We start from the raw sequence: 23,880 nt of genomic DNA on the forward strand, positions 1-23,880 counted from the left end.
TAGCTTGAGGAGGGAGGGGACGACAGGAAAGGAAGCGCTCTTAACGCACTCTCAGAGGAACAGCAGGTCTAATTGTAAAAAACTTTAATCTCATGCACAGATAAGACTTGGCTGGAGAACACCGCTTTAACGGAAGAAAACTTTACACAGGCGCAAGACTTGGGACGAAAAGTTTTTAGGAAGGATTTTTGCAAATCGAATGTGTAAGGATTTCTTGTGTTTTTAATTCAATATCAAAAGCACCTGTGTGATCGTGAGATATTGCACAATGTTCGCCGTGCACTTGTTGGCTTTTTACTTCACCAAGCTACAGGAGGATCAAATCAAAAAGGTATATCTTTTTTTTAAAACCTTGCAAACTTATTAAAAAATATTTTGATTTATTTTAAATTAATGTGAAATGTTACTATTTGCAGGTATGCATACTTTTGAATTTGTGGTTCTTCCATTACATGTAAATTTACAAGGAACTATTTTTAGTTTGCAAACTGTTTTTGCATTCTCTTGCATAAATCAAACAGCAGGTTGCGTTACTATAATCATACTGCTCTGAAAGCCAGTCACATCGTTCTGAGCCAGTCGTCTGATGCTGGAAGTGAATATGGTTCTGAAGTGCTCCGGCGAATCATTAACTTTCCTATGTCTCATATCTTAGTTGTGTGGAAAGCCAACCCAACACGTGTAAACTAAGGACCTTGCCCTCTCTGCCAACTTTCTCATTTGCAGCCTTATTTTTAGAAAGGAATAAACAAATATATATCTTGCTATATATAAAGTTCAATGAGAGATAATTATTTATTTTCTTTGTTTGGTGAAAATATGGTTTCAGATACTGTCTTTCTGATTGCTCTTTTAGCCTTGTGATAGACACACCCACGTTATCATTTGATAAGTAATAATTATAATCAATGCCTAAATCACTACCGCTATGACTTTTCACTCTTATTACTCATCCAACACTTTTTCCAGATAACTATGAAATGGCATAAGTGTCAAAGTCACACAGGAATAACACTGTTAATAAGTAATGGAAATGTAGGCTTTTTCATTGCAGATGATTTCATTTGAAAGCTTTGGACTAGAGGATGTGGTGCCATTAAGAACAAAACAGGAGAAATGCAAATATGTTCAAATTCGATATAGAGCAGTTATCAAGTCTATAACTAAAAACTTCAAATTCTTCTCTTTACTTCCACTAGTTCATTCATTCATACATTGTGCTAATGATTAGACCATGTTTACTAGATGAAAGAACCTACACTCTGGTAGACAGCATGCAGAATGAAAAGATGAAAAACACACTGTAGCCCCACACCATATTTCTCGAGCCCACTGCCCAAGTCTAACCCCAAGTGGAATTAAATCCTACACAAATGCAATTTGATACAGAAAATATTTTTGTTACTGGATTCAAGTCCAACACCAGAGTCGACTCCTACAACCCTGCTAATGAAATGATTTGTTTATTTATCATTTTTTTTCACAGGTTGACCGGTTTCTATATGCCATGCGTCTGTCTGATGAACAGCTCTTGGACATTAAGTCTCGTTTCCGTGTAGAAATGGAGAAAGGTCTGTCGAAAGAAAGCAACATTGCTGCGACAGTCAAAATGTTACCCACACACGTCCGCTCGACTCCTGATGGCTCAGGTACACATCACGCTTCCAAGAGTTAAATGCCATATTAATGTACTTAAGCACAGTCAAACTTAACAACATACAGTACAATCACATTTAATGATAAATCACATCTAATGCTCTGTTGTATAAATAATCCGCCCAAATTTTGAAAAATGGTGTTGTTTGTCTGTGGCACATCTAGAGAAGGGTGACTTCCTGGCACTAGATCTTGGTGGTTCCAAGTTCAAAGTTCTACAGGTCAAGGTATCTGAGGACGGGAAAAAGAAAGTGCAGATGAAAAGCCAGACTTTTCCAGTTCCTGTGGAGGTTCTTAATGGAAGAGGAACAGATGTACGTACTTCATTGCAAATGTAACATTTAGTGACTGAGATGGCATACAGTTAAAATGTATTTTTTTATTGAAACAAAGAATTTTAGCAAGTACCGTATTTTTCGGACTTTAAGCCGCTACTTTTTTCCTACGTTTTGTACCCCGCGGCTTAAACAACGAAGCGGCTAATTTATGAATTTTTCCTGGGTTTTTCCCGGTTTCACAAACAAAAAATTGAGCGACATATAACATTTGATCAATGAAATTTCCGAACGGAAACGAAAAAACGCACCTCACCTGTGTTCTGAGCTGCACGGCTTCGGGAGAAAAAATGTTTTTTTTTTTAAACGCACGACGATGCCAAAAGATAAACTCCTGAGAGAAATAGTTGTGAAAGGAAGGAGGAAGACAGTAAACAATGACTTACTTGGTCGGCTACTGTTTAGATACAAGCTGTTGTAGCGCGTTGAGTCTGGGTGAAGGGATAGCTCGAGTTCTAACTCCAGTTGCAACAGAAATCATATAAGCACAGACAGGTTTCCAAAACTCGTGCTTTTTTATTTTTCTTGGCAACAGTGTTAAGGGTTAGTCAAAGAAACTTAGAAATGAGCATCAGAAAATAATAAGGACATAATCCTCGGTCTCCACACACGCAGTAATACCGGAAAAATGCTGTGCCGGTCTTTTCTCAAAATACCGCTATGCTCCTAAAGGAAGCGCAGCATATTTCACCCGTTACATGTGTGGCATGTTTTCTAAAGTAATTTTATTATATACTGGCAGAGCAATTATTTTATATTTCCATTCAGCCAAATAATTGACCCTTCTTCTACTTTTTATGTCTTACAGCTTTTCGATCACGTGGCAGAGTCTTTAAAAACCTTCATGAAGAACAATGAGATAAATCAGAAGATTCCACTGGGCTTCACCTTCTCATTCCCCTGTCTCCAGTCTAAACTTGATGAGGTACAAAGCAGCAAGGGCACACAGCTCTAGGAATTTTGTACTTATGTGCCAATATTTGTATAATTTCTCAAACCACATTATTATTATTACTAATACTGTGTTACTATGATGTAGGGTATGTTGCTCTCATGGTCAAAGGACTACAAGGCCAGAGGTGTCAAAGGTGCTGATGTGGTAGAGTTACTGAGGCAGTCTATCAGCAAAGTTAAGGTATGAAAGAAACTTTAAAAAATAATATAGTTTATAATTAGATAAATATTTAGAGAACATGCCTATAAAGCATTTTAAAAGTCAGTGTTGTGTATGAGAACAGGGGATTGATGTGGATGTTCTGGCGCTGGTCAATGACACAGTGGGGACCATGATGACGTGTGGATATGATGACCAGCACTGTGAGGTCGGAGTTATTATAGGTGAGACCATAGTGACCATGTCTGAATATTACCTGAACTACAATCAGATCAGCAAGCATGTGCCATCATTACCTGGAGTTTAGATGTGAAATTAAAACGTACAATTAAAAAAAACTGTTTTCTGTCTTTTCCCTCAGGTACAGGCACTAATGCATGCTACATGGAGGAGATGAGACACATTGACCTGGTGGAGGGAGACGAGGGCAGGATGTGCATCAGTACAGAGTGGGGAGCGTTTGGAGATGACGGGGCACTGGATGATTTTATTACAAGTTTTGATCAGGAAATTGATGCCGCCTCCATCAACCCTGGAAAACAACTGTGAGGTTTTAAGGGTTTTATAAAGGGTTTCAATTTAGTAGCTATAGACAGTAAACAAAATCCAGTCACATCACATCCAATGCCTTTTTTCTTTAAAATGCCACTTTCTTCTACTCCACAGCTTCTTCAAAATTGTTGCTTACAATGTCATTGGACAAAGCAGAAGTAGGAATAGAAATATTGGTGCTCATTTAGAAAAGTCAATCTCAGTCAAGATTATATTTACGAATAATTTACATGCTTATATCTCCATAAGGTTTGAGAAGATGGTGAGTGGGATGTACATGGGAGAGCTGGTGAGGCTCATCCTGTTAAAGATGGCTAAACGTGGCCTGCTGTTTAAAGGAAGGGTTTCAGATTCTCTTCGTACTAAAGGGAGATTTCAAACTAAGCATGTCTGCATGATAGAAGAGTAAGTGAGAGATTTTTTTAGTCGTTCTTGGCACTATATTTAAGTTTCAGTTCAAGATTAAACCATCTCTGCTAATCTATATGCAATGAATTTATTAAAATCTATTAATATGGGTGATCATATATGGAGTTTCATTTATCTGGTGTCTTCTTCTAGGTACAAAAACGGGCTGGAGAACACTAAGGAAATCCTTACAGAGCTGGGTCTCACTCCCACAGAGAATGACTGCATTGCCGTTCAGCATGTTTGCACCATTGTGTCCTTCAGGTCAGCTAACCTGTGTGCTGCTGCATTGGCTGCCATCCTCACACGCATCCGGGAGAACAAGAAGCTAAAGACGCTAAGGACCACCGTTGGAGTGGATGGAACTGTCTACCGGACTCATCCTCAGTATGATAGCTTGTTTGCTCCTTGCAGTCGTTTTTATTTCAAACAAATAAACTTGACTCAATATGCACAGGTGCTGGATTTACAAGATGTTGGTCTCTGTATTGTAAATACATTTTGCAGGTATGCGAAGAGGCTCCATAAAGTGGTGCGCCGCCTGGTGCCTGAGTGCCATGTCCGTTTTGTGCTGTCGGAGAGTGGCAGTGGGAAAGGGGCAGCCATGGTGACTGCGGTTGCCCAACGTTTGGCATCACAGCGCAAAGAGATTGACAGCACACTAGCAGAATTCACCCTCAGCCCCACACAACTCCAACAAGTTAAAGATGAGATGCGAGTGGAGTTGGAGCGTGGCCTCAGAAAGGACTCTCATGGCTCTGCTTCAGTCAAAATGCTGCCCTCATATGTTTACAGGACTCCAGATGGCACAGGTGAAAAAATATTTAGTTTTAAGAACAAGATTATACATTTTTAAATGTTTCTTGCAATTATACCTTATACCTAAATATATTCAATATAATTATATAAATATAAATAGAATTAATACCTAATACCTAAATGTACCGTAATTGCCTCATACACCCTGTGTTGTGCACTGTGCATGTGACAAATATCCAAAGAAATGTGGCTTTAAATATTTTCCCAAAAAGTAAATAGTCTAAGTTAAATCTATGTTTGCAATTTATTTACAAATTACCACTACATTTGTCTTAATTAAGAGAGTAAACACTAAGACAAAGAAGGGCTAGAAATGTTTCCACATTATCACATTGTTTCTTACACATTCTAATAGCTATTTTTCTCACACTAATAGCCACACACACACACACACACACACACACACACACACACACACACACACACACACACACAGAATTATGGCAAAAGAAAGCCTGTTAGCCTAGGAAGGACATGGCCCACTGTTGGAAATCCCTTTAGGAATTTTTATCTAAATGGGCGATTTGTGTACTGATGTATTTTATCACTGCTGGTCCTACTTTAGAGACGGGAAAATTCCTGGCCTTGGATCTGGGCGGAACAAATTTCAGAGTTCTGGTGGTGAAGATCCGTAGTGGAATTCGCAAATCTGTGCGCATGTATAACAAGATTTATGCCATTCCACTGGAAATCATGCAGGGCACTGGAGAGGAGGTGCAAACTTATGTCTTTTTTTACTTCAATGCTAGCGATCAGCTCACACATACACTATTTCAAATTAGATTAATAAAAATGTATTTGTCGTGATTATTAAATATAAGCTATAGCTAATAAATGTTCTGTTTTCTTTTCAGCTGTTTGACCACATAGTACATTGTATCTCAGATTTCTTGGACTATATGGGGATGAAAAACACCTGCCTGCCCCTTGGCTTCACCTTCTCATTCCCATGCAAACAGACTGGAATAGATAAGGTAACAGAAGCATTATCATTGCTTATCAGAGGCTCAATGGAGATGCTGACATCATAACTATGAAAACAGAATATTATTGAGAGATGCATTAAACATTCTTTACAATCTTTAAGGGAATCCTGGTGAGCTGGACTAAAGGTTTCAAAGCTACTCACTGTGAGGGCAATGATGTGGTGGACATGCTGAGAGAGGCCATTAAGAGACGAAATGTAAGACATGAAATTTGTATATATGGTAATTAAAAAAAAATCATGATCAGAGTATTTGAATAATTCTGTTTGTGTAGGAATTTGACCTTGATATTGTTGCTGTGGTAAACGACACGGTTGGCACGATGATGACATGTGCATACGAAGATCCTAATTGTGAAATTGGATTAATTGCTGGTATGGATTTTATCTCCTTCTGTCAAAACAAGCATTCTTTCTCACTCCGTGCTTTAATCTTGTCAGTTCATAACAGCTCCTAATGAAAGCATGCAAGCACAAAACAAAATGTACAAGATATTAAACAGGAAATATAGAATTTTATCAGTATATGCAACAATGCAGGTTTGGGGAAAAGTATATTTCAAAATAAAAAAAAAAATCTAATACGCTTCCTGGATTTTCTTGGCCATGCAGGAACAGGCAGCAACGTTTGCTACATGGAACACATGAAGAACATTGAAACAGTGGAAGGGGATGAGGGGCACATGTGTGTGAACACTGAGTGGGGTGGTTTTGGGGATAACGACAACATTGAGGATATCCGGACACGGTTTGACCGGGAGGTGGATAGCGGCTCCCTGAATGTGGGTAAACAGAGGTAAGAGTGGCTGTTATGGCTTATTCATACACATCTAATATTAATATCATACTAAGTTGCACATTATACTTTTATCAAATGGGCCAATTCATTAAAAATGGGGAAAACATTAACCTTTACTATGTGTATAAGTAAATAAGTCAATGTATATTTTGCATGTGTCATCCAGGCTGTACCTTGTGTTAAAAATCTTTCTTTCATTTTTTTCAATGTATATACTGTTGTAACCACAATTTCTAGAAAACAAATATTGTGTGTGTGTGAGCACACTCAACAATAAAACCCATTCTGATTTTTTAAACATAAAATCCATGACAAACATTTCCTTCCAGAGTTAGTCTGCCTTTGCTGTTATAATAACCTCTATTCTTCTAAACTTTCCACTAGACTTTGGAGTGTGGCTGTGAATTAGTTTTTATTCAGGTTTATTAAGAGGTTTATTGAGGTCAGGCACTGATGTTGGAGACAAGTAGGCTTTGCATGCAGTCAGCACTCCAATCCCAAAGGAGTTCAGTGAGAGACCTTTGCAAGCTGCTTAAGGTCTTCCATTTAAGCCTTAGCAAAGCACATATTTTGGGTCTTGATTTACACAAAGGGGCATGATATTAGACATTATAGACAACAGTGTGTCTTACTTTGTAATTCTGTGGAACAAATAATGATCAGGTATCTGCAAAAGTTTCGCCATATAGTGTACCTAATGTGCAATGGTTAGGGACTGTTAAGTGTTTGTCCACACGGGGGCAGTGTATCATAAGAGTACTGGCCCTCTCTAATTTGTTATAGTGTACATGACAATATATTATGAGCCTACATTATTTACAACCTGGTTTTCGATACCAAACTCCTTTCCTTCAAAATATTGGAAACTGGAAACTGAAGCTAACTGTAGATGTTTTTGTTCACACAGGTTTGAGAAGATGACCAGTGGAATGTACCTAGGAGAAATTGTCCGGCAGATTCTAATAGATCTCACCAAAAGAGGTCTTTTGTTTCGTGGCCATATTACAGAGTGTCTTAAGACAAGGGGCATTTTTGAGACCAAGTTTCTCTCACAGATTGAAAGGTACATGTCTTTATACTTTATTCATATATAGTTAAATATATTAAACCTTTTTACCACAGTGATCAGGTAGTTTCAACTGTATAAAATCTCTCTTAGTGTAATCAGACATCTTATAAACTTAGTTATAGCCAGTTTTATTATGGTTATCATGGGTTGATACTATATTCTTCTCTGAAATTGATGGCATCCTCTAGTGACCGTTTGGCGCTACTGCAAGTCAGATGTATTCTCCAACATTTGGGTCTGAACAGCACATGCAATGACAGTATCATCGTTAAGGAAGTGTGTGGTGTTGTGTCAACCCGAGCTGCACAGCTCTGTGGTGCAGGGATGGCTGCTATTGTAGACAAAATCAGGGAGAACCGAGGACTGGACCATCTCAACATCACAGTGGGTGTGGATGGCACACTCTACAAACTCCATCCACAGTGAGTAGAATACATCATTGCATAGGTTCTTGATTTTCCCTAAACCTGATTCAGATACTCGGGTAAGCATCAGGATCATGACTTAAAATGTGACTACTTTTTTGCTTCTTTTCCTCTTTGCAGCTTTTCGAGAATTCTAAAAGACACAGTGAAAGAACTTGCCCCCAAGTGTGAGGTGGATTTCATCCTGTCTGAAGATGGCAGTGGAAAGGGAGCAGCACTTATTACAGCTGTGGCTCGTCAGTTTTGTAAGACAACATAAGAATGTTCAGGTGCACTGTGTTCTTTTTTCCATTATTTTGCATTCATAGCTGGAGCAAAGGAACCTGAGTGCTATCCAACTGTATATAATTAATATAAAGAATTTACCTCTTGAAGTATTTAGAACAATTTCTTTATCTTAAGAGCTTTGTTAGACAACTATTGTCTAGACATTTAATTAAAAAGTTTCCTGTTCATTTATTTTGTCACAGTTTAATAATGAAATGCATAAGTATATCAATATTCAAATCAGGAGATAAAACAGAAGAAGTTAACTTCAAAAACCTTCTCAGGTTGTCAGCTGTGCAGCTTATTTCACTGAGAGTAACTGCCTCTTTTGTAGCCTAGCCCCCCCGGTTTGCATGAGCAGGCAGGAAGAATAGCACGAATAAGGCTCATCTAGAGCGGAAAGTAGCTTTGAATACTGGAATGTCACAAGTTTATTTAGACTTGCCAAGAACAAGCTCTCGTTCACAAGCCAGTGGCAAGTTTTTCTTGTGAACAGTTTATTTATAAAATGTAAAATGCTTTAATTATAATGGCATTAAACATATTGATATTCATATATTGAATTTTTAGTTAAAAATGTATTCCAAATAATGGTAACTTGTGTTTCCTAAATGCTTCTGAAAGCTGCTAATTAGATGATGAAAAGTTCATATATTGCAATATGCACAAATTAATAACTCCATCTATTAAATTAAGCATCAGTAGGTTTATACAGATATACTTCAATCAGGTCAGCTGCTGTAAAGAAAAAACTACTCATGTTAATCCTGCTTGCTAATGCTAACCAATTTATCTGGCAAAGAGACAAAGCTTACAGCTGAGATTATACTGTATATCTTACATAGAAAAGTATGCATGCATGAGCCCCCGCTGAGTCTTTAGCTTGGTGCTGCATCGTTAATTATTAGTTGAAAGATCTGTCAGTAAAAGAGTTTAATGTGGTTTTGATAGTTTATTAACAGTGGATTTTAGCACTCCTTATAGGCTTATCATTCCTTAGTGTTTATAGTCACTGTACTACACATGTTCTGGGAGGAAAGTCATTCATAAATGGTACATTTTAGTTACATCCCATGACACTGTTCAGATATTCACATCTAATATTCAAACTGGTCGACTATTTGTATTGTTTGTCTTTTTTTTTTTTGTCCATCGCCTTTTTCTGTGTTTTAAACCGCTGTCAATAAAAATTGTCAATGAAATTTCATTAGAGCATGCGTGATTCTGCAGATGTTAAACAACTTCGCTCAGAACAGTTCTAGTGACATGGTTTGATTATGTAAGTGCCATTGCTTAAATCCCTTTGAATCCTTTCTCAAGGAGCAAAGTGGTTCACCCTGACTTTGGATTATCTAATTTACTTGTTGGACTACCAGTTTTCAACCATGGATAGCGATAAGAAAATTGAGATTTTACCACATGTAGGTATATGTTATATGTCTTAGTTGCTTAATAGACCTTGTTTTAAAAAGATGTTTTATGGATAATTGTACATGATAAATTGTGTAAATTAGGACAGCAGCAGGAAACGTCTACAAGCCAGTCATTGGTTCTGTCTTGGCAGCAAACTGCATATAGCTTCTACCTATTCAATTATTCAATGTGTGTGCAGATTATTTCTTTAATTCATAACAATCCACCATAACATTTTAGGATAACTGAAGCTACATTTGCTGTTCTTTCTTAAATAAAATTAATCTACATTTTTTAAATAATTTCAATAATTAATGATAGTTAAATAGATACATAAACATTGTATAGCTACCTACTATTGCTAATTATTGTATACATATTGATTTTGGTTTTGTTTGGTAAAAATATAATAAGGTGCTTTGCATGTATTTGTTGATAAATCCCTCCAGATAAAGTCATATTCATAATGTGTAAAAGGACAAATAAGGTGCTTTTTTTCCTCAAACATCTTACAATAAGGTTGTTGTCTTTAAAGCAATGCTGAATTCATTGCAAGGCCAAATTGAAATAGTTTGCATTTCTAAAATACGATGTTTATTGTGCACTTGCTTCTTTATTTTTACCCCAAAATATTAAAAATAATTTTTGCTATTGCAAAATTCTGTGTTATCAGGTTCATTTAAAGTCTTTTTTTTCCCCCCTCAATCTTCAAGTTAGTTTAAACACACCAAAATAGTTATCTTACCTGATTTAAAGGCCTGCTTTTGAGTTTAAGAAATATGCACCACTTTTGGACTTTTATTATTTTAATTAAATTCTGTAAAAAGTACAAAAATATTCAAAGATGTTACCAATATTGAACAATTCTATAAAATAAAAGATGCTGTTTTTATGACATTGTTTCAGCTTAAAATGTGACTCTCTGTAAAAGAACCAAGAGAAAAGTTTTACCCAGTCTGTTTACTCTTGAGAATGAATTGTTTGCTCAAGGCATTTCATTTCATTGCTCTCAGGATGCATGAATAAGTGTTTTACTTATTTGTTGCACCTCACATGTGAGTTACTATAAAATCCCCCCAGTAATTGCTCTAGTCACTTTCTTAATCAAATCTGTGCAAACACAATAAACATTCTTAGCCTGTGATTTGTCAGTGAATTTGTAACTGCCTAAAAACCAGCACCATTCAGTCAAAGATTTTCTATATACTGTAACTGAATTGGAGGTACAGGAAATGAGTCATAAAAAAGAGATTTGTAGGACAACTATGATGACTTATGTTCCATCTGCCAAAATAACTGATTAGGACTATTGCACAGGATTTCACTACTGCCTGATGTCATTAATTTCATCAATAAAGAATTCCTGTAACTGTAAAGAACAAAAATATCAAAGAAATGGCCTGAGGAATTATTACCAGTAGTAGGACTAAGCAATAAATAGGATAAATTTTAACTTATTAAAAAGAAGACAAATATAAAATATATATGTTGCTCATTACAATGAATGAATGTTGCAACACTCTAACTATTGGCACTTACAGGAAATGCTTATTTTATTCCTTCGCCTGCTTCTCCTGACCTTTAAATTCATTCAGTATCTTTAACTTCATAATATAAGCTTTATCCTTTAGTCATCTGTTTTAGTAAAACAAATGTATGTCTTCTTCACATTTTTAAAAGAACCTATTTTGCATAGCTTAGATGTGTATAAAAAACAAGTTTACATTTAATTTGTCCATGTCTGATGTGAAATCTGGCAGTTGCTTAGAATATTGCTTTCATTTTTTATACTTATTCCTAAAGGGGAAAAGAAGTTCAAGTAAGCCTCGTTCTGTTCGTTCTTTTTTTTTTTTTTTTTTTTTTTTTTAAGCCCAGCTGTTATTTACCTTTCTTCTTAACCTTTTTACTTGGGTAACTGGCCGTCTAAAACTGGCTCTCTTATTGACTATAAATATAGCTTTCTTTACATATTGGCATTAGATGCTTCACACTTGTTAAGTTGGAATGTCTTCATTACTATGGTTTTTGTTAACAGTATTACTTGACAGAATTTGAAGAAGGCACGCCTCTATAACCTCTACGAGGCATGCCCTTCACTGCATGGAGGAGAGAATGAGGGCTATGGGGGAAACTGCCTCAGCTCTATCTAACCAATGGCGTCCGAGAAATGTGCTCTACGTGACATTCCCCCTCCCACACGGAAATACTTAGGCCCTGCTTCCCTCCAATGAGAGATGAAGATAGACAAGGAAGTAGAGAAAAGCAAGGAAGTGAGAAAGAAAGGGAGGGGCAGTGTATGAGTGCCAGAGAAAGGAAGAAATGGGGGGAGACTGACTGTCAAGCTCAGCCAATAACAAAGAAGGAAATGGGCAGGGCTTAATCCAGTCCCCATCCCAGCCGCTGCTGCATCTAATGTAAGCGCATTACATGCTGAGCAGAGAAAGAGAATACAGAAATAACATTTGGAAGATATTACATTTGGATTACATGCCGGCATATTATTTTTAGCATTTATACCATCTCCTCTGAGCCACATAAAGCCTCTTTGACCTTGCTTTGAAGGACTCGAAAGCCTACACTTCCTCTTCCATTTCAGTAACCCTACAGTAGTGGAGCAGGATGATAGCCGCACAGCTTCTGGCCTACTACTTCACTGAGCTGAAGGATGATCAGGTCAAAAAGGTGAGTGTTATCTACTAGCCTATGAAACAGGCTGAATTTTTCCAACCTGGTGCCCATCAAGCCACGTGACACCATATAGCACCCAAGTGTGTTTCGGGGTTTATAGGTGGGCTTAGAGTGGTGAGATGCGCGCTGGCTCAGAGTGGTGAGATGCGCGCTGCCTCACGTACCTCTTTCTCTAGATGATACGTCATAGGCAATGTGACACTGACGTTGAGGCAGACAGGTTTGAGAACGTCGGTAGTGACACATAGGGGCATAACTGAGGAAGGCCTGTGCTGCATTGTCCTTGAAACCATGATGCGGATGTCAATGAGTTGTGATGGCGTGTGAGCAGGATTGTTTTTCCACTGTGTGCTGTATAGTGTGCTATACACAGCTTGAGGGGAGAGCAACGGTTACCCCTCCTCCAACATACTCCAGCATGGTGTATAGAATTTCAGCAGAATGGAGGACTCCCTCCCCCGAACACGGCAGAAACCTGCAGTGGTTATTTAACCCCCACTGGTGCGCTACGAGAAAAGAATGCAAACATAAAGCAAATCTTGGAGTTCTGTTGTAAAGACACACTATTAAACAATTCTGGCATTTGATGTAAACATGCTGTTTAATGAGTTTCTTTTCCACTACATGTTGAAGGTTGTAGCTGTGGCAAAATCTAAACGTTTTGAGCTAGGGAAACATTTTGTAAACTAAAATATAAAAATACATTTGGATCGATAGCTACAAGCAGACAGTTGTTAGCTAATACCGTCCCTCAAGGAATGTATCAGACATCCTACATTGTGTAACATGCATTCAAGCTGTGACAAAGAGGAAGTTGTTAGTTATATCTAGTTAGTTAGTTATAGTGTGAGTTATAAACTCAGACAAACATATTATATTGTTATATATGACCAGAAGTGTTCAATACACAGGGTGGTGTGAGAGGTAAGAGGCAAAAAGCTCTGAGGTTACCATGACAACAGCCAGGAGAAACGTGACTAGCTGCAGGAAAGTCCACGCTTCTTCACACTTCTGACCACCAGGGTGCCACATCACCGCTCCCAGCTTTGAATTATAGCATAAACTTTTATCTGTTCTTGTGTTTTAAACACAAACTGTGTTCTTTAAGAAACATCTGACCATCAAATAAAACATAGAAAAAAAAAAAGGATTATTTTTCACTATTGCATTATTTTCATACAATATATGGTGGTGTTACAGAATACAGTCTAAGCATGTATGGTATTCAAAGTGGCATTTATTTCACCGTTACTCAGTCATTGCCCATTTTTCAGCTTTTATTTATGTACTAGAATCTATTGCGCAATAGATCACGATGCACACCATCCTGTCCTAATAGGCTTGAACAACCTGAAAGTTGAAGGCCTGACCTGTCTGTCCTTCAAAAGTGCGCCATATTTCTAATTTTTGTTTAACCCCTACAATCCTATTATACAAGCAGAATTCTGTATTTAAAATCAGGTATTTAAATATGCATATGTATCAAGCATTCAGCCAACAATGTAAAGCCTGTGTCCATTAAACCTTGCAATTCAAATACTTCAGCTAATACTTTTAATGCAGAAACCAGCCTCAATCTCCCATAGCAACCAGGCCTGAGAAACCCCCATTACTACAACACAGTGATAACATGAATCAGCAAAACCTGGTGGTGGTCTATTCAAGGGTCTACTAAATCTCCACAATATAATTTTATATATATATATATATATATATATATATATATATATATATATATATATATATATTTATTTTTTCAACTGGCATGTTTAAAAAAGATTCAAATTAGCTATTAAATGTCTAGTTTCCTTCTCTGAATAACAATGTTTCAACTGTGTGGTCCACCATAATGAGCAGTGTTTGTGCTGAGTGTCATCTGTTTTTGAGACTAATTACCTACATGCTTGGCTACCATTAGGCTCCTTACCACTGTGAAAGAGACATTATCCTAAATTATAAAATATTATGGAAAAATAAGCATTAGTAAGTATCATTTTGTTATTGTAAAAAACACTATACCATAAGTACGGTGTTATTTAACGTACTAATGAATAAATATTCTGAATTCATGTATATTATCCTTTTACTATGACAGAAACCAAGTGGAGATGATGGGGCAGAGAGTCTGTGATTCCAGAAAGGAATTTCTTATTTGTTAATATGAGAGAGTGCTAACACCTGCAAAGATCATTCCCATATTAGATGTTAATGGCCATTTTCATATTTTATTCAGAAGTAAAGGGCTGTTTTGGGAGTATATATATTTTTTTTACATATATGTGTTTTTTGGGATCCTATTAAAAAACAAGTAATGGTTTACAGGCCTGAAAAAACACTATAAACCCAGATAATATCATTGGATATCATGACATAATTAATAAAAAACTTTTATGTTGCACAAGATTTATGATGTTATTTATTTTATATTATGTATATTTTATATTATTTATTTTTAAACAAAAAATAATTAACTGCATTTTTTTCTCTGCTAGATTGATAAGTACCTGTACTCCATGCGCTTCTCTGATGAGACACTGCGAGACGTCATGTCCCGCTTTCGCATGGAGCTGGAGAAAGGGCTGAGTCGTGACGCCAATGCTACAGCCACTGTTAAAATGCTGCCCACCTTCGTCAGGTCCATTCCTGATGGCTCAGGTGAGACCAGTGTCTAAAAATCACAAAAAACTCACCTCAGAATTAAGCAAATGCACAATTATTACTTTAAATATGTAGCCAGAAGCATTCTCATCATACCAGAGGACGCTATCTGGACAAATGTTTGTGAACACACTGCCATTCTAGATTTAGTTCCCCCACCCTTGGTCAAAATAACAGCCTCTACTATTCTGGAAAGGCTTACAAAAGATAAAAGAAATTTGTGCATATTGATTAACTTTTTGGCAAGGAGACCTGGGGTGCAGTTGTCATTTGAATTGATCCTGGAGGTGTTTTGAGGGGGTTGAGGTCAGGGACATGTGCAGACAACTCTAGTTCTTCCAATCATGGCAAATCATGTCTTTAAGGACCTCACTTTGTGCAAAATCATGCTGGAACATGTTTAGTTTTCTTAATTCCTGTGAAGCTACAGGATACAAAATCATTGTGTTCTGTGTGCTTCAACATTTTTGACACTAGCTTAGGTAAAGTCAATACATGGGGCTGTTCACATGTCTGCAAGCATTTGGTCATGTTGTGTGGAATCTATTTAATGGCATATGAATTAGCGTATATGGGTTCACTCTCCAGGACATTTACCGCATAAGTGCATAAATAATACATAAGGGAATCAAGTAAAATATATGGGATATAGATTTTTGTGGACAGCTAAAACCCGTTAAACTAGTGCATAACAGCTAAGTTCCTAGAGTAGACCTGACAGATTATCTGTATTTTTAATAATTTAATAAAGCATTACTGATCAAATATAAAAGCAAGCTTTGTTTATAATCAGGGTTGTGTCCTGCAGCCAAACATTTGTACTAGCAGATATTTGGTATGGCTTGACTGATAAAACAGTCAGACAGTAAACAGCAAGACATGAATAGACAGAAATCAATTAACTATAAAACCCATGTGCCCAAGGAACATTTCATTACATCTGGTGTTTTAACAATGACAAGTTATTCAGGGCTGTTGAGAAAACCAGCTGAACAAGTATACCTTTGTTTGTAAACATGTTGGCACAGGGTAGACATAAAGTGGCAAAGAATACTTGATACTTCTCATGTACTGGAGTTCCCATGTAATGTAATGACACCAGCGTTCATGACCTGCAACAGCATGGATCTACGTCACTGGTCACCCATTTTACAATTTCCATACTCTGTGAACTATTTACATGCTTACATATGCCTTCTCACATGCCATGTGCCTTTAGTGACCATATTGATTAAAACAAACCCTGAAATTATCATTTTTGTTTTATATCCATTAGTTTCTTAATTTAAAAAAACCTTCTTTATTTACTCTTGTGGATAGTTTATATAAATATATAAATATATGCTATTCCATGTTAATATACATTACCCATGTGAATATATTTACCAGGGAAGTGGAAATAAATCACTTCACCCTTAAGATTATTTTGAATTCGTATTTCAGACATTTTATACTAGTTTACTATACATACTAGTTATGTAAATTAGATTTCAGTAGACAATAAAATTGTTTTTAGATGCATTATATTCATAACCCAGTATGCCCCATCTATAATGCAAGATTTTTTAAATACATGGTTTCCAAAAAAGCACTTTGTCCTTTTGAGGTCAGACCTATAATGCTGCTCAACAGTACAAATGCTGGATGCTAAGCATTCGTAAAAGTAACACACTGGTATAGCTCTCATGCACTGAATGCTATATCAGAAGCTAAACAAGGGTAATGTAAAGGAAACCATTACTAACTAAGGAAAATGTAGCAGATGCCTAAAAATTCTCTCTTTTATATTTTATATATACTGTGTGTGTGTGTATGTATGTATGTATGTATGTATATGTATATATATATATATATATATATATATATATATATATATATATATAAACTACTGATCAGGTGCCTGGGGTTTATGAAGTTGAGGTCTTTATGTATGTGGAGGCTATAAAAGGGGAAGAGCTCAGGATATGAACAATAAATGCTTGACATATAAAAGCCATGGTCAGTCACGTTATTTTTATAGTTCAAAGAGCCCCCTTGTGGTATCATGTATCAGTAAACTAACAGTACAAGGAGACCTAGTCTTTAAGAATGATAAGCTGCCTACCATTGCAAACGGTATGTATGGCCCCTGCACTAGTCTAGTGTCATATGTCCTATTTACCGCATAATACACTATTTTGGGTCCCACTATTTTTTTTTACACTATTTGGTGTGCCATGCTTCTGTCGATGCACAAAAAACATTTTACTATATTTTACACAGTACACTATAAATCCAGTGTGCAACCTTTCCAGAGCACTTTAGTTCTTAGAACAGTAAAGTATGTAATTGAAAATTAAATATGCTATTTAACAGCTTATGTTTTTTTAGGAGCACTCAGTCCTCCTCAGTGCTGCCGTATGCTATAATGCTTTCTACGGAACAGAATCTCTACAGTAAATAATGATCAAGAAAGTGACAGTGCAGTTTTAGCCGCAATATTTCACACACTTGGACTTGGTTTTCATTTCTTATTCATTTACACTATATCATGAGTGTTAGATTTCTGTCTAGAGGATTAGAAAAAAAAATAGATTCTAGGATTTGTTATGTTAGGCTCAAATCAATATCACTGAAATTCAATTTGACTTTAGACCAAGTGAATTAAATGAACAGCAACAAAACTCAAGCATAACATAGAAGATACTGTCTCCTGTTGTGAAAGTCTGGTTTGAACATGACACACCAGGGCAGCTGCACAAAAGAGAATTGCAGATGTCTATCACTGTGTTCGTTTCACAACCAGTCCAGCCAAATCTTAGTGCCTTATAAAAAAAATGAGATAAAGACATTTTATTTATACTGAACATTTGCAAAAAAAAATAAAAAATACATTATTTAACCATCGGTTAATAGATTTTTATACTAAAAGGGTTACAGATTAACATTTTGCATCCCTCCACTGGCATGTATAGCATGTCTGAGCCAATCTTATATAACAACACACTTACATACGAATGGCTTGACATAACATTACACAAGTGATCACTCGAACAAGCATAGTCATATTAAAACCCTAAGAAAGTCAACATCCAGTTTAAAGAATGGCCAAACTACCCTGTATAACATTTTGGTTGTTGCTTGGCAACAAGTACTGCACAAATGTTGTTAATCTGGGCACACTAAGCATCTTTGAGAAGGAACTATGCAAGTGGTGTAGGTTACAAAGAACATGCAATGATTCCTGGACTACTATTTCTGTCAACTGTTCTTTTAGGTTCATTATTCACAGATATATTTATCACAGTTTTACTGTCACTTGGAAAGGATCAATTGCCAAAAGGTACAGTGGGTTGTGTGTAGACAGCCAATACCTCAAAGAAACACAGCTATCATCAATAATTAAGCTTCCATCGAGAGTACCTTTTTTAATAAATAATGCATCACAATGTATGCCATCAAGTCAGCCATGTAGGTGATTCCTTGGCTTTATTAACTCTGATAATCAGGCCTATTTCCTTTGTCAATACACATTCATTACTGAAGACAAAAGTGGCATGTGTAGGTACTAAACAGTTTTGTGAAATAAAACTTTGCAGTGGATAAAAAGTGATCTTGTTAAATAATGTTATAAGATTTTCATTTGTCTGCTTGATTTTTTCATGTTTCAATTCCGCTCTGTTACAGAGAAGGGGGATTTCATTGCTCTGGATCTGGGAGGCTCTAATTTCCGAATCCTGCGAGTGAAAGTTTCTCATGAAAAGAAGCAAACCGTGCAGATGGAGAGTCAGGTCTATGAGACTCCAGAAGACATCATGCATGGCAGTGGAACACGGGTATGCTTTATTACAACATGTAGTATCACACAAACAGGGCCACACGTAATTGTGTTTAAAGAAGTGTTGAGGTGTAACCTCTTTGTGTTTTTGCAGTTATTTGACCATGTTGCTGAATGCCTGGGGGACTTCATGGAGAAGCATAACATCAAAGATAAGAAACTTCCAGTGGGATTCACCTTCTCATTCCCCTGTGCTCAAACCAAACTGGATGAGGTAAAAGAAGGAGCTGAAATCTAGATTTTGCTTTCACTGCTGTAATTGTTGAGATAACAGGTAGTTCATGGAGGCAGGTATATTTCAATAATAAAAAAAAAAAATTTAATGAAATGTGAAATTGTAATTCCTGGCAAGGCACGATGAAGTTCACACTGAACTGAGCATGGAGAATAAGCATGTGCTCGTGACTATTTGTGTGATTATCACCTCTGTACTTTTTGCAAACATTTTCATGGCATTGCCTTCCATAGTCTAGGTAACATATTTCACATATCTGTGTAAAAGTGATTTAGGCTTGCTGCTATCGATAAAACTCCACGGGAAAAAGTGCCATGAGATGCAGCCATCACCCATCAGCTTAGTTATTAAGAATTTAATCATTATTTATCAAAAATTTAATAATTGAATCTTTTTGGGGTTCATATATGTGTAAATCTGACTCTGTCTGTCCAGCTGTCCAGAGCTTCACCTGCCCTTGACCTCACTACATTATACTTTATCTATTTTATCTCAAACCTTTTTTGCATCACGGACCAGCTTCACATTCACATATATACACACATTTTAGGGAGCCCTGTTTTATCTGACTCTTGGCATTTCATGGAGACTAACTAAAGACATTTGCTGTTCGATATTTAAAGGCTGGATACATACAATTATTAATGTACAATGGATAAATACAACAATATTACAATATTTTCCCCACCTGTTCTGTGTATAGTTCACAAAATTGATAAATAAATGAACATTTTTAAAGAAAATGTATACATGTATATGTATGTGCTTATAAATATAGTATAAATATATATAAATATAGAATAAATGCGTCAGATACAACAAAAATACTGAACGTGTGGGTACTTACAGTTACATGTTTAGTTACTGTTTTCTCTGTAGCTCATGTAATTTTTTTAATTATTATTATTATTCCAGTAGAGTTTCACTGCAGGCCAATGAAACTGCTGTAACGTTTATTTTATTTCATACTAACTGTGAAACGAAAAAAAAAACGTTAATACCGTTACCGGGTTAGCCGTTAGCGAGCGCGAGCTCAAACAATTCAGCAAGAAAGCGGACACGTTTTATACTTGAGAGTGATTGGTCAAAAATGAATTGTCAGGAAAAGCGTTGATGTGATTGGTCAGCATGCACAAGGCACGCCGTTTACACGTGATCTGCTTAAACTAGCTGGGTTTTACAATGGGCTATGTTTGTTTTTCTTTATTTGTTTGTTATGGATGAGCATGGAAAAAGTATATAATAAAATCTATTAAAAAAAGGCTGAAATGCAAATGATTTGAAACTGAAACTGATGTTAAATGTGCAGCAAAACAATATATGTATAATGCCATTTAACATGGTATCTACAGTGTCAGTGGGTCACTGCCTTTTTATTCTTTTAATGTAGGTCAAACAAAATCATCAGATTTGTTACTAAGACATTGTTGAATCATTACATCTTGGATACTTATATTTAAGGCATTTGGCAGAGGCCTCATCCAGAGAGACTTACTGTTGCAGATGAGCAGTTAGGGTTAAAGGTCTTGCTCAAAGGCCCAACAGTGGCATTTTGTAGTTAATGTAGTTTAAATAAAACCATCAGATCTCTCACGAAAACATTATTAGACCATTACATCTTGGAAATATTTAAGAAAATGTGATAAATTATATTACATTATTCTATTAACCAATTAAATTCAGTGTCAATGGGTTACTGTCCTGTATTTTCTATTACTGTGGTCATCAGTTCAGTCACTAAAATATTATCACTTCACTAAGTCTTAGACGTATTTAAGAGAGTGTGTGATAAATTATATTTCTTTTTTAGGCTGTTTTGCTGACTTGGACAAAACGTTTCAAAGCCAGCGGAGTGGAAGGGATGGATGTAGTGAAGCTTCTGAACAAAGCTATTAAAAAGCGAGGGGTGAGGAGTTCTTATCAGTGAACACATTATAAATGAAAAGTTAACATGCAGTAGAGCTTTTATATATTTTAGCCCCAATAAGCTAGTCGTTGTTTGGTTGGGTTTTCTTAAACAAGAAAATGTTTCAAGCCAGCTGGGCTTAAAAGAAAATATGCTGTCTCCAGGACTATGAAGCAGATATCATGGCAGTGGTCAATGACACTGTGGGAACGATGATGACCTGCGGCTTTGATGACCAGCGCTGTGAAGTTGGGATGATCATTGGTAAGGGAGTAAAGTAAATCCCTTGTAAACAATTGTTTTTACAGCTGAAAGTTTACTGTAGAGGGCTTAGAGAAGATACAGTATGTCCCTATGTAATATTTGTCAACAGCAACATAGAAAATATTATATGCCATGAATTGGCATTTCAAGTGCTTAATACTCATTTTCTCTATTTTTTCTTTTACATCCTGATTAATATTTTCCTGGGGGGAAAGGAAACTTGAAATAAATGATAATGTTTATTTGCAATACAAGTATCATATAATTATGACACTAGGAAATTAAAGTGGAGGTCATCTTTGGTTTCTTTTTTAATTGGCCTTGTAGTGATTTCAGTTATTACCTAGTCCAGCATGAGCCTTGCGCAGCTCTTAGTGCACATTATCACAAATCTGCAAAAGCCTGGTGACTAAAAATGTTACCTCATGTTTCTGGGCTTCCATTTTTAGGTACAGGCACTAATGCATGCTACATGGAGGAGTTGAGACATATTGACATGGTTGAAGGAGATGAGGGTAGGATGTGCATCAACACAGAGTGGGGAGCTTTTGGAGATGATGGCATGCTGGAGGACATACGTACTGAATTTGATCGGGATATCGACCGTGGATCTCTTAACCCTGGCAAACAATTGTAAGCCACAAAACAACACTAAATATAACCTATACAATTTCAGTTGAAAGTGAGAGTGATGGGTCGTTTGTTAGGTATGAGAGAAGCTTTTTCTGGTCTTAGGTTTGAGAAGATGGTCAGCGGAATGTACCTCGGGGAGTTGGTGAGGCTGATTCTTGTAAAGATGGCCAAAGAGGGTCTGCTATTTGAAGGCCGCATCACTCCAGAACTACTGACTAAAGGCAAAATTGAAACAAAGCATGTTTCTGCTATTGAGAAGTAAGTCTTACAATCTAACATTATTCTTGTGCAATAGCTCATGTCATGCTGTTTATTTTGAATTCACCAATCGATTATTTATGAAAATGATCTTGCAATTAATGTTTTTTTTTTTTTTTTTTTGCTGATGTATATAAATCATTACATGTTTTTTTTTCCTTATACTGTCATCATTGATGCTTATCCTGTTTTCAAGGAGTAAAGAGGGATTGAACAAAGCCAAGGAAATTCTAACCCGTCTGGGAGTGGAGCCATCAGCAGATGACTGCATCGCTGTGCAGCATGTGTGTGCTATCGTCTCTTTCCGCTCTGCCAATCTCGTTGCTTCTGCACTGGGTGCGATTCTAAATCGCCTGAAGGACAACAAGAATGTCCCCCGTCTCCGTTCTACTGTGGCCATAGATGGCTCACTCTACAAGATGCACCCACAGTAATGATTTACTTTCTTTCTGTTTTTATACTTTATTATGATTCCTGGAAATTTACGTTTATTCTATTGCTGTTTATTGATTTCTTTGAATTATTTTGAACGACATAATATGATTATACATACACTATGTATAATCACAGGCTATACTCTACAGGGCTTAGACTACAACTGCTTCTTTTCATCAGACTTAGTTCTCTAAACAGATGTGTCCTCAGTAATATAATCATATCATGTATCAAGTAAGCTTGGCCAGAGCATTAGGCGAGCTTTCTAAACTGTATGGCATGCTGATCCATGTGACATTTGTAATTCCTCAGGGACTTTCTGCTTGTTTCATACCCTTTAAAAAAGGTTATATGCCATGACAAGACAACCAAAAGAGTGTCTATCCAATAATTTGTTTTTGTTTGAAAACACGTCTGGTTCCATTATTAGAAGACTGCATCTGACACATTTATTATAGATCTACTGACCCTTAGGAAATAAAAGTCATTTCTGAAGCTAAATGAATAAACAAACCAGATTATTAGATAAATAAATTTAATCATTAATTAATTTAATTTGCACTTGTCTCAGGTATGCCCGTCGGCTCCATAAGACTGTGCGGCGTTTGATACCCGAGTGTGATGTTCGCTTCCTGCTCTCAGAGAGTGGAAGTGGCAAAGGTGCTGCCTTGGTAACAGCCTGGGCCTCGAGATTGGCTGATCAGACACGCCAGATTGCCGAAACGCTGGCAGAGTTCCGCCTCAGCAAAGATCAGCTGCTAGAGGTGAAGAAGAGGATGCACACAGAGATCCTGAATGGCCTGGGCAAGAAGACTCAAAGCACAGCTACAGTTAAGATGCTGCCCACTTACGTGCGCAGTACTCCAGATGGCACAGGTAACATTTTGTCAAAATTGGTTAAATATTTAAGAGTATTTCTGTAAGTTTACTTTGAACATTATAATTTATATATTTATATTGTATGAAGCATTTCTGTTTGTCTTTTTGTCCTTCTGTCTATTACTCTAATTTTTATCTTCTGTCTTAGATAACAATACTTTACCACAACATTCATTTGTAAATACCCACTAGTCTTTTAAATGCTGTATATCTCTGCTGCACTGCAGCACACTGTAATCATAAGAAAACCCAATACAAGGCATTA

The 23,880-nt window shown here is 36.6% G+C and overlaps 2 protein-coding genes and 1 long non-coding RNA gene across 5 annotated transcripts in view; 2 read left to right on the top strand and 1 right to left on the bottom strand.

Moving 5' to 3' along the window:
* Positions 1-9,636, top strand: hkdc1 (hexokinase domain containing 1). The gene is made up of 18 exons (XM_046834502.1): positions 1-331; positions 1,487-1,649; positions 1,822-1,970; positions 2,800-2,916; positions 3,031-3,126; positions 3,230-3,329; positions 3,467-3,650; positions 3,907-4,062; positions 4,219-4,452; positions 4,573-4,877; positions 5,450-5,598; positions 5,739-5,858; positions 5,972-6,067; positions 6,145-6,244; positions 6,482-6,665; positions 7,576-7,731; positions 7,926-8,159; positions 8,283-9,636. The coding sequence occupies exons 1-18, from the start codon at positions 269-271 to the stop codon at positions 8,419-8,421; spliced, it is 2,745 nt and encodes a 914-aa protein (XP_046690458.1). The 5' UTR covers positions 1-268; the 3' UTR covers positions 8,422-9,636.
* Positions 6,212-14,189, bottom strand: LOC124375849. 2 transcript variants are annotated; one of them, XR_006923731.1, is made up of 3 exons: positions 13,482-14,189; positions 12,695-13,036; positions 6,212-6,323 (listed from the first exon to the last, which is right to left on the bottom strand). It is a non-coding gene; the product is annotated as an uncharacterized LOC124375849 (long non-coding RNA). The 2 variants fall into 2 exon arrangements; XR_006923729.1 differs by lacking the exon at positions 6,212-6,323 and adding an exon at positions 6,518-6,645.
* Positions 9,721-23,880, top strand: part of hk1 (hexokinase 1) — an 18,510-nt gene continuing 4,350 nt past the window's right edge. Inside the window, exons 1-11 of one of the 2 annotated variants that reach the window (XM_046834494.1) lie at positions 9,721-9,850; positions 12,439-12,524; positions 15,023-15,185; positions 18,855-19,003; positions 19,100-19,219; positions 21,051-21,146; positions 21,311-21,410; positions 21,860-22,043; positions 22,146-22,301; positions 22,498-22,731; positions 23,308-23,612. In XM_046834494.1, the coding sequence (XP_046690450.1) occupies positions 12,462-12,524; positions 15,023-15,185; positions 18,855-19,003; positions 19,100-19,219; positions 21,051-21,146; positions 21,311-21,410; positions 21,860-22,043; positions 22,146-22,301; positions 22,498-22,731; positions 23,308-23,612 (1,570 nt within the window). In that variant the 5' untranslated portion in view covers positions 9,721-9,850; positions 12,439-12,461. Of the gene's footprint in view, positions 9,851-12,262; positions 12,525-15,022; positions 15,186-18,854; positions 19,004-19,099; positions 19,220-21,050; positions 21,147-21,310; positions 21,411-21,859; positions 22,044-22,145; positions 22,302-22,497; positions 22,732-23,307; positions 23,613-23,880 lie in introns of those variants that run through there. The other variant, XM_046834486.1, reaches the window with a different exon arrangement.

Source organism: Silurus meridionalis, chromosome 2 (genome assembly GCF_014805685.1).
Source record: "Silurus meridionalis isolate SWU-2019-XX chromosome 2, ASM1480568v1, whole genome shotgun sequence".
In the NCBI taxonomy this organism is placed as follows: domain Eukaryota; kingdom Metazoa; phylum Chordata; class Actinopteri; order Siluriformes; family Siluridae; genus Silurus; species Silurus meridionalis.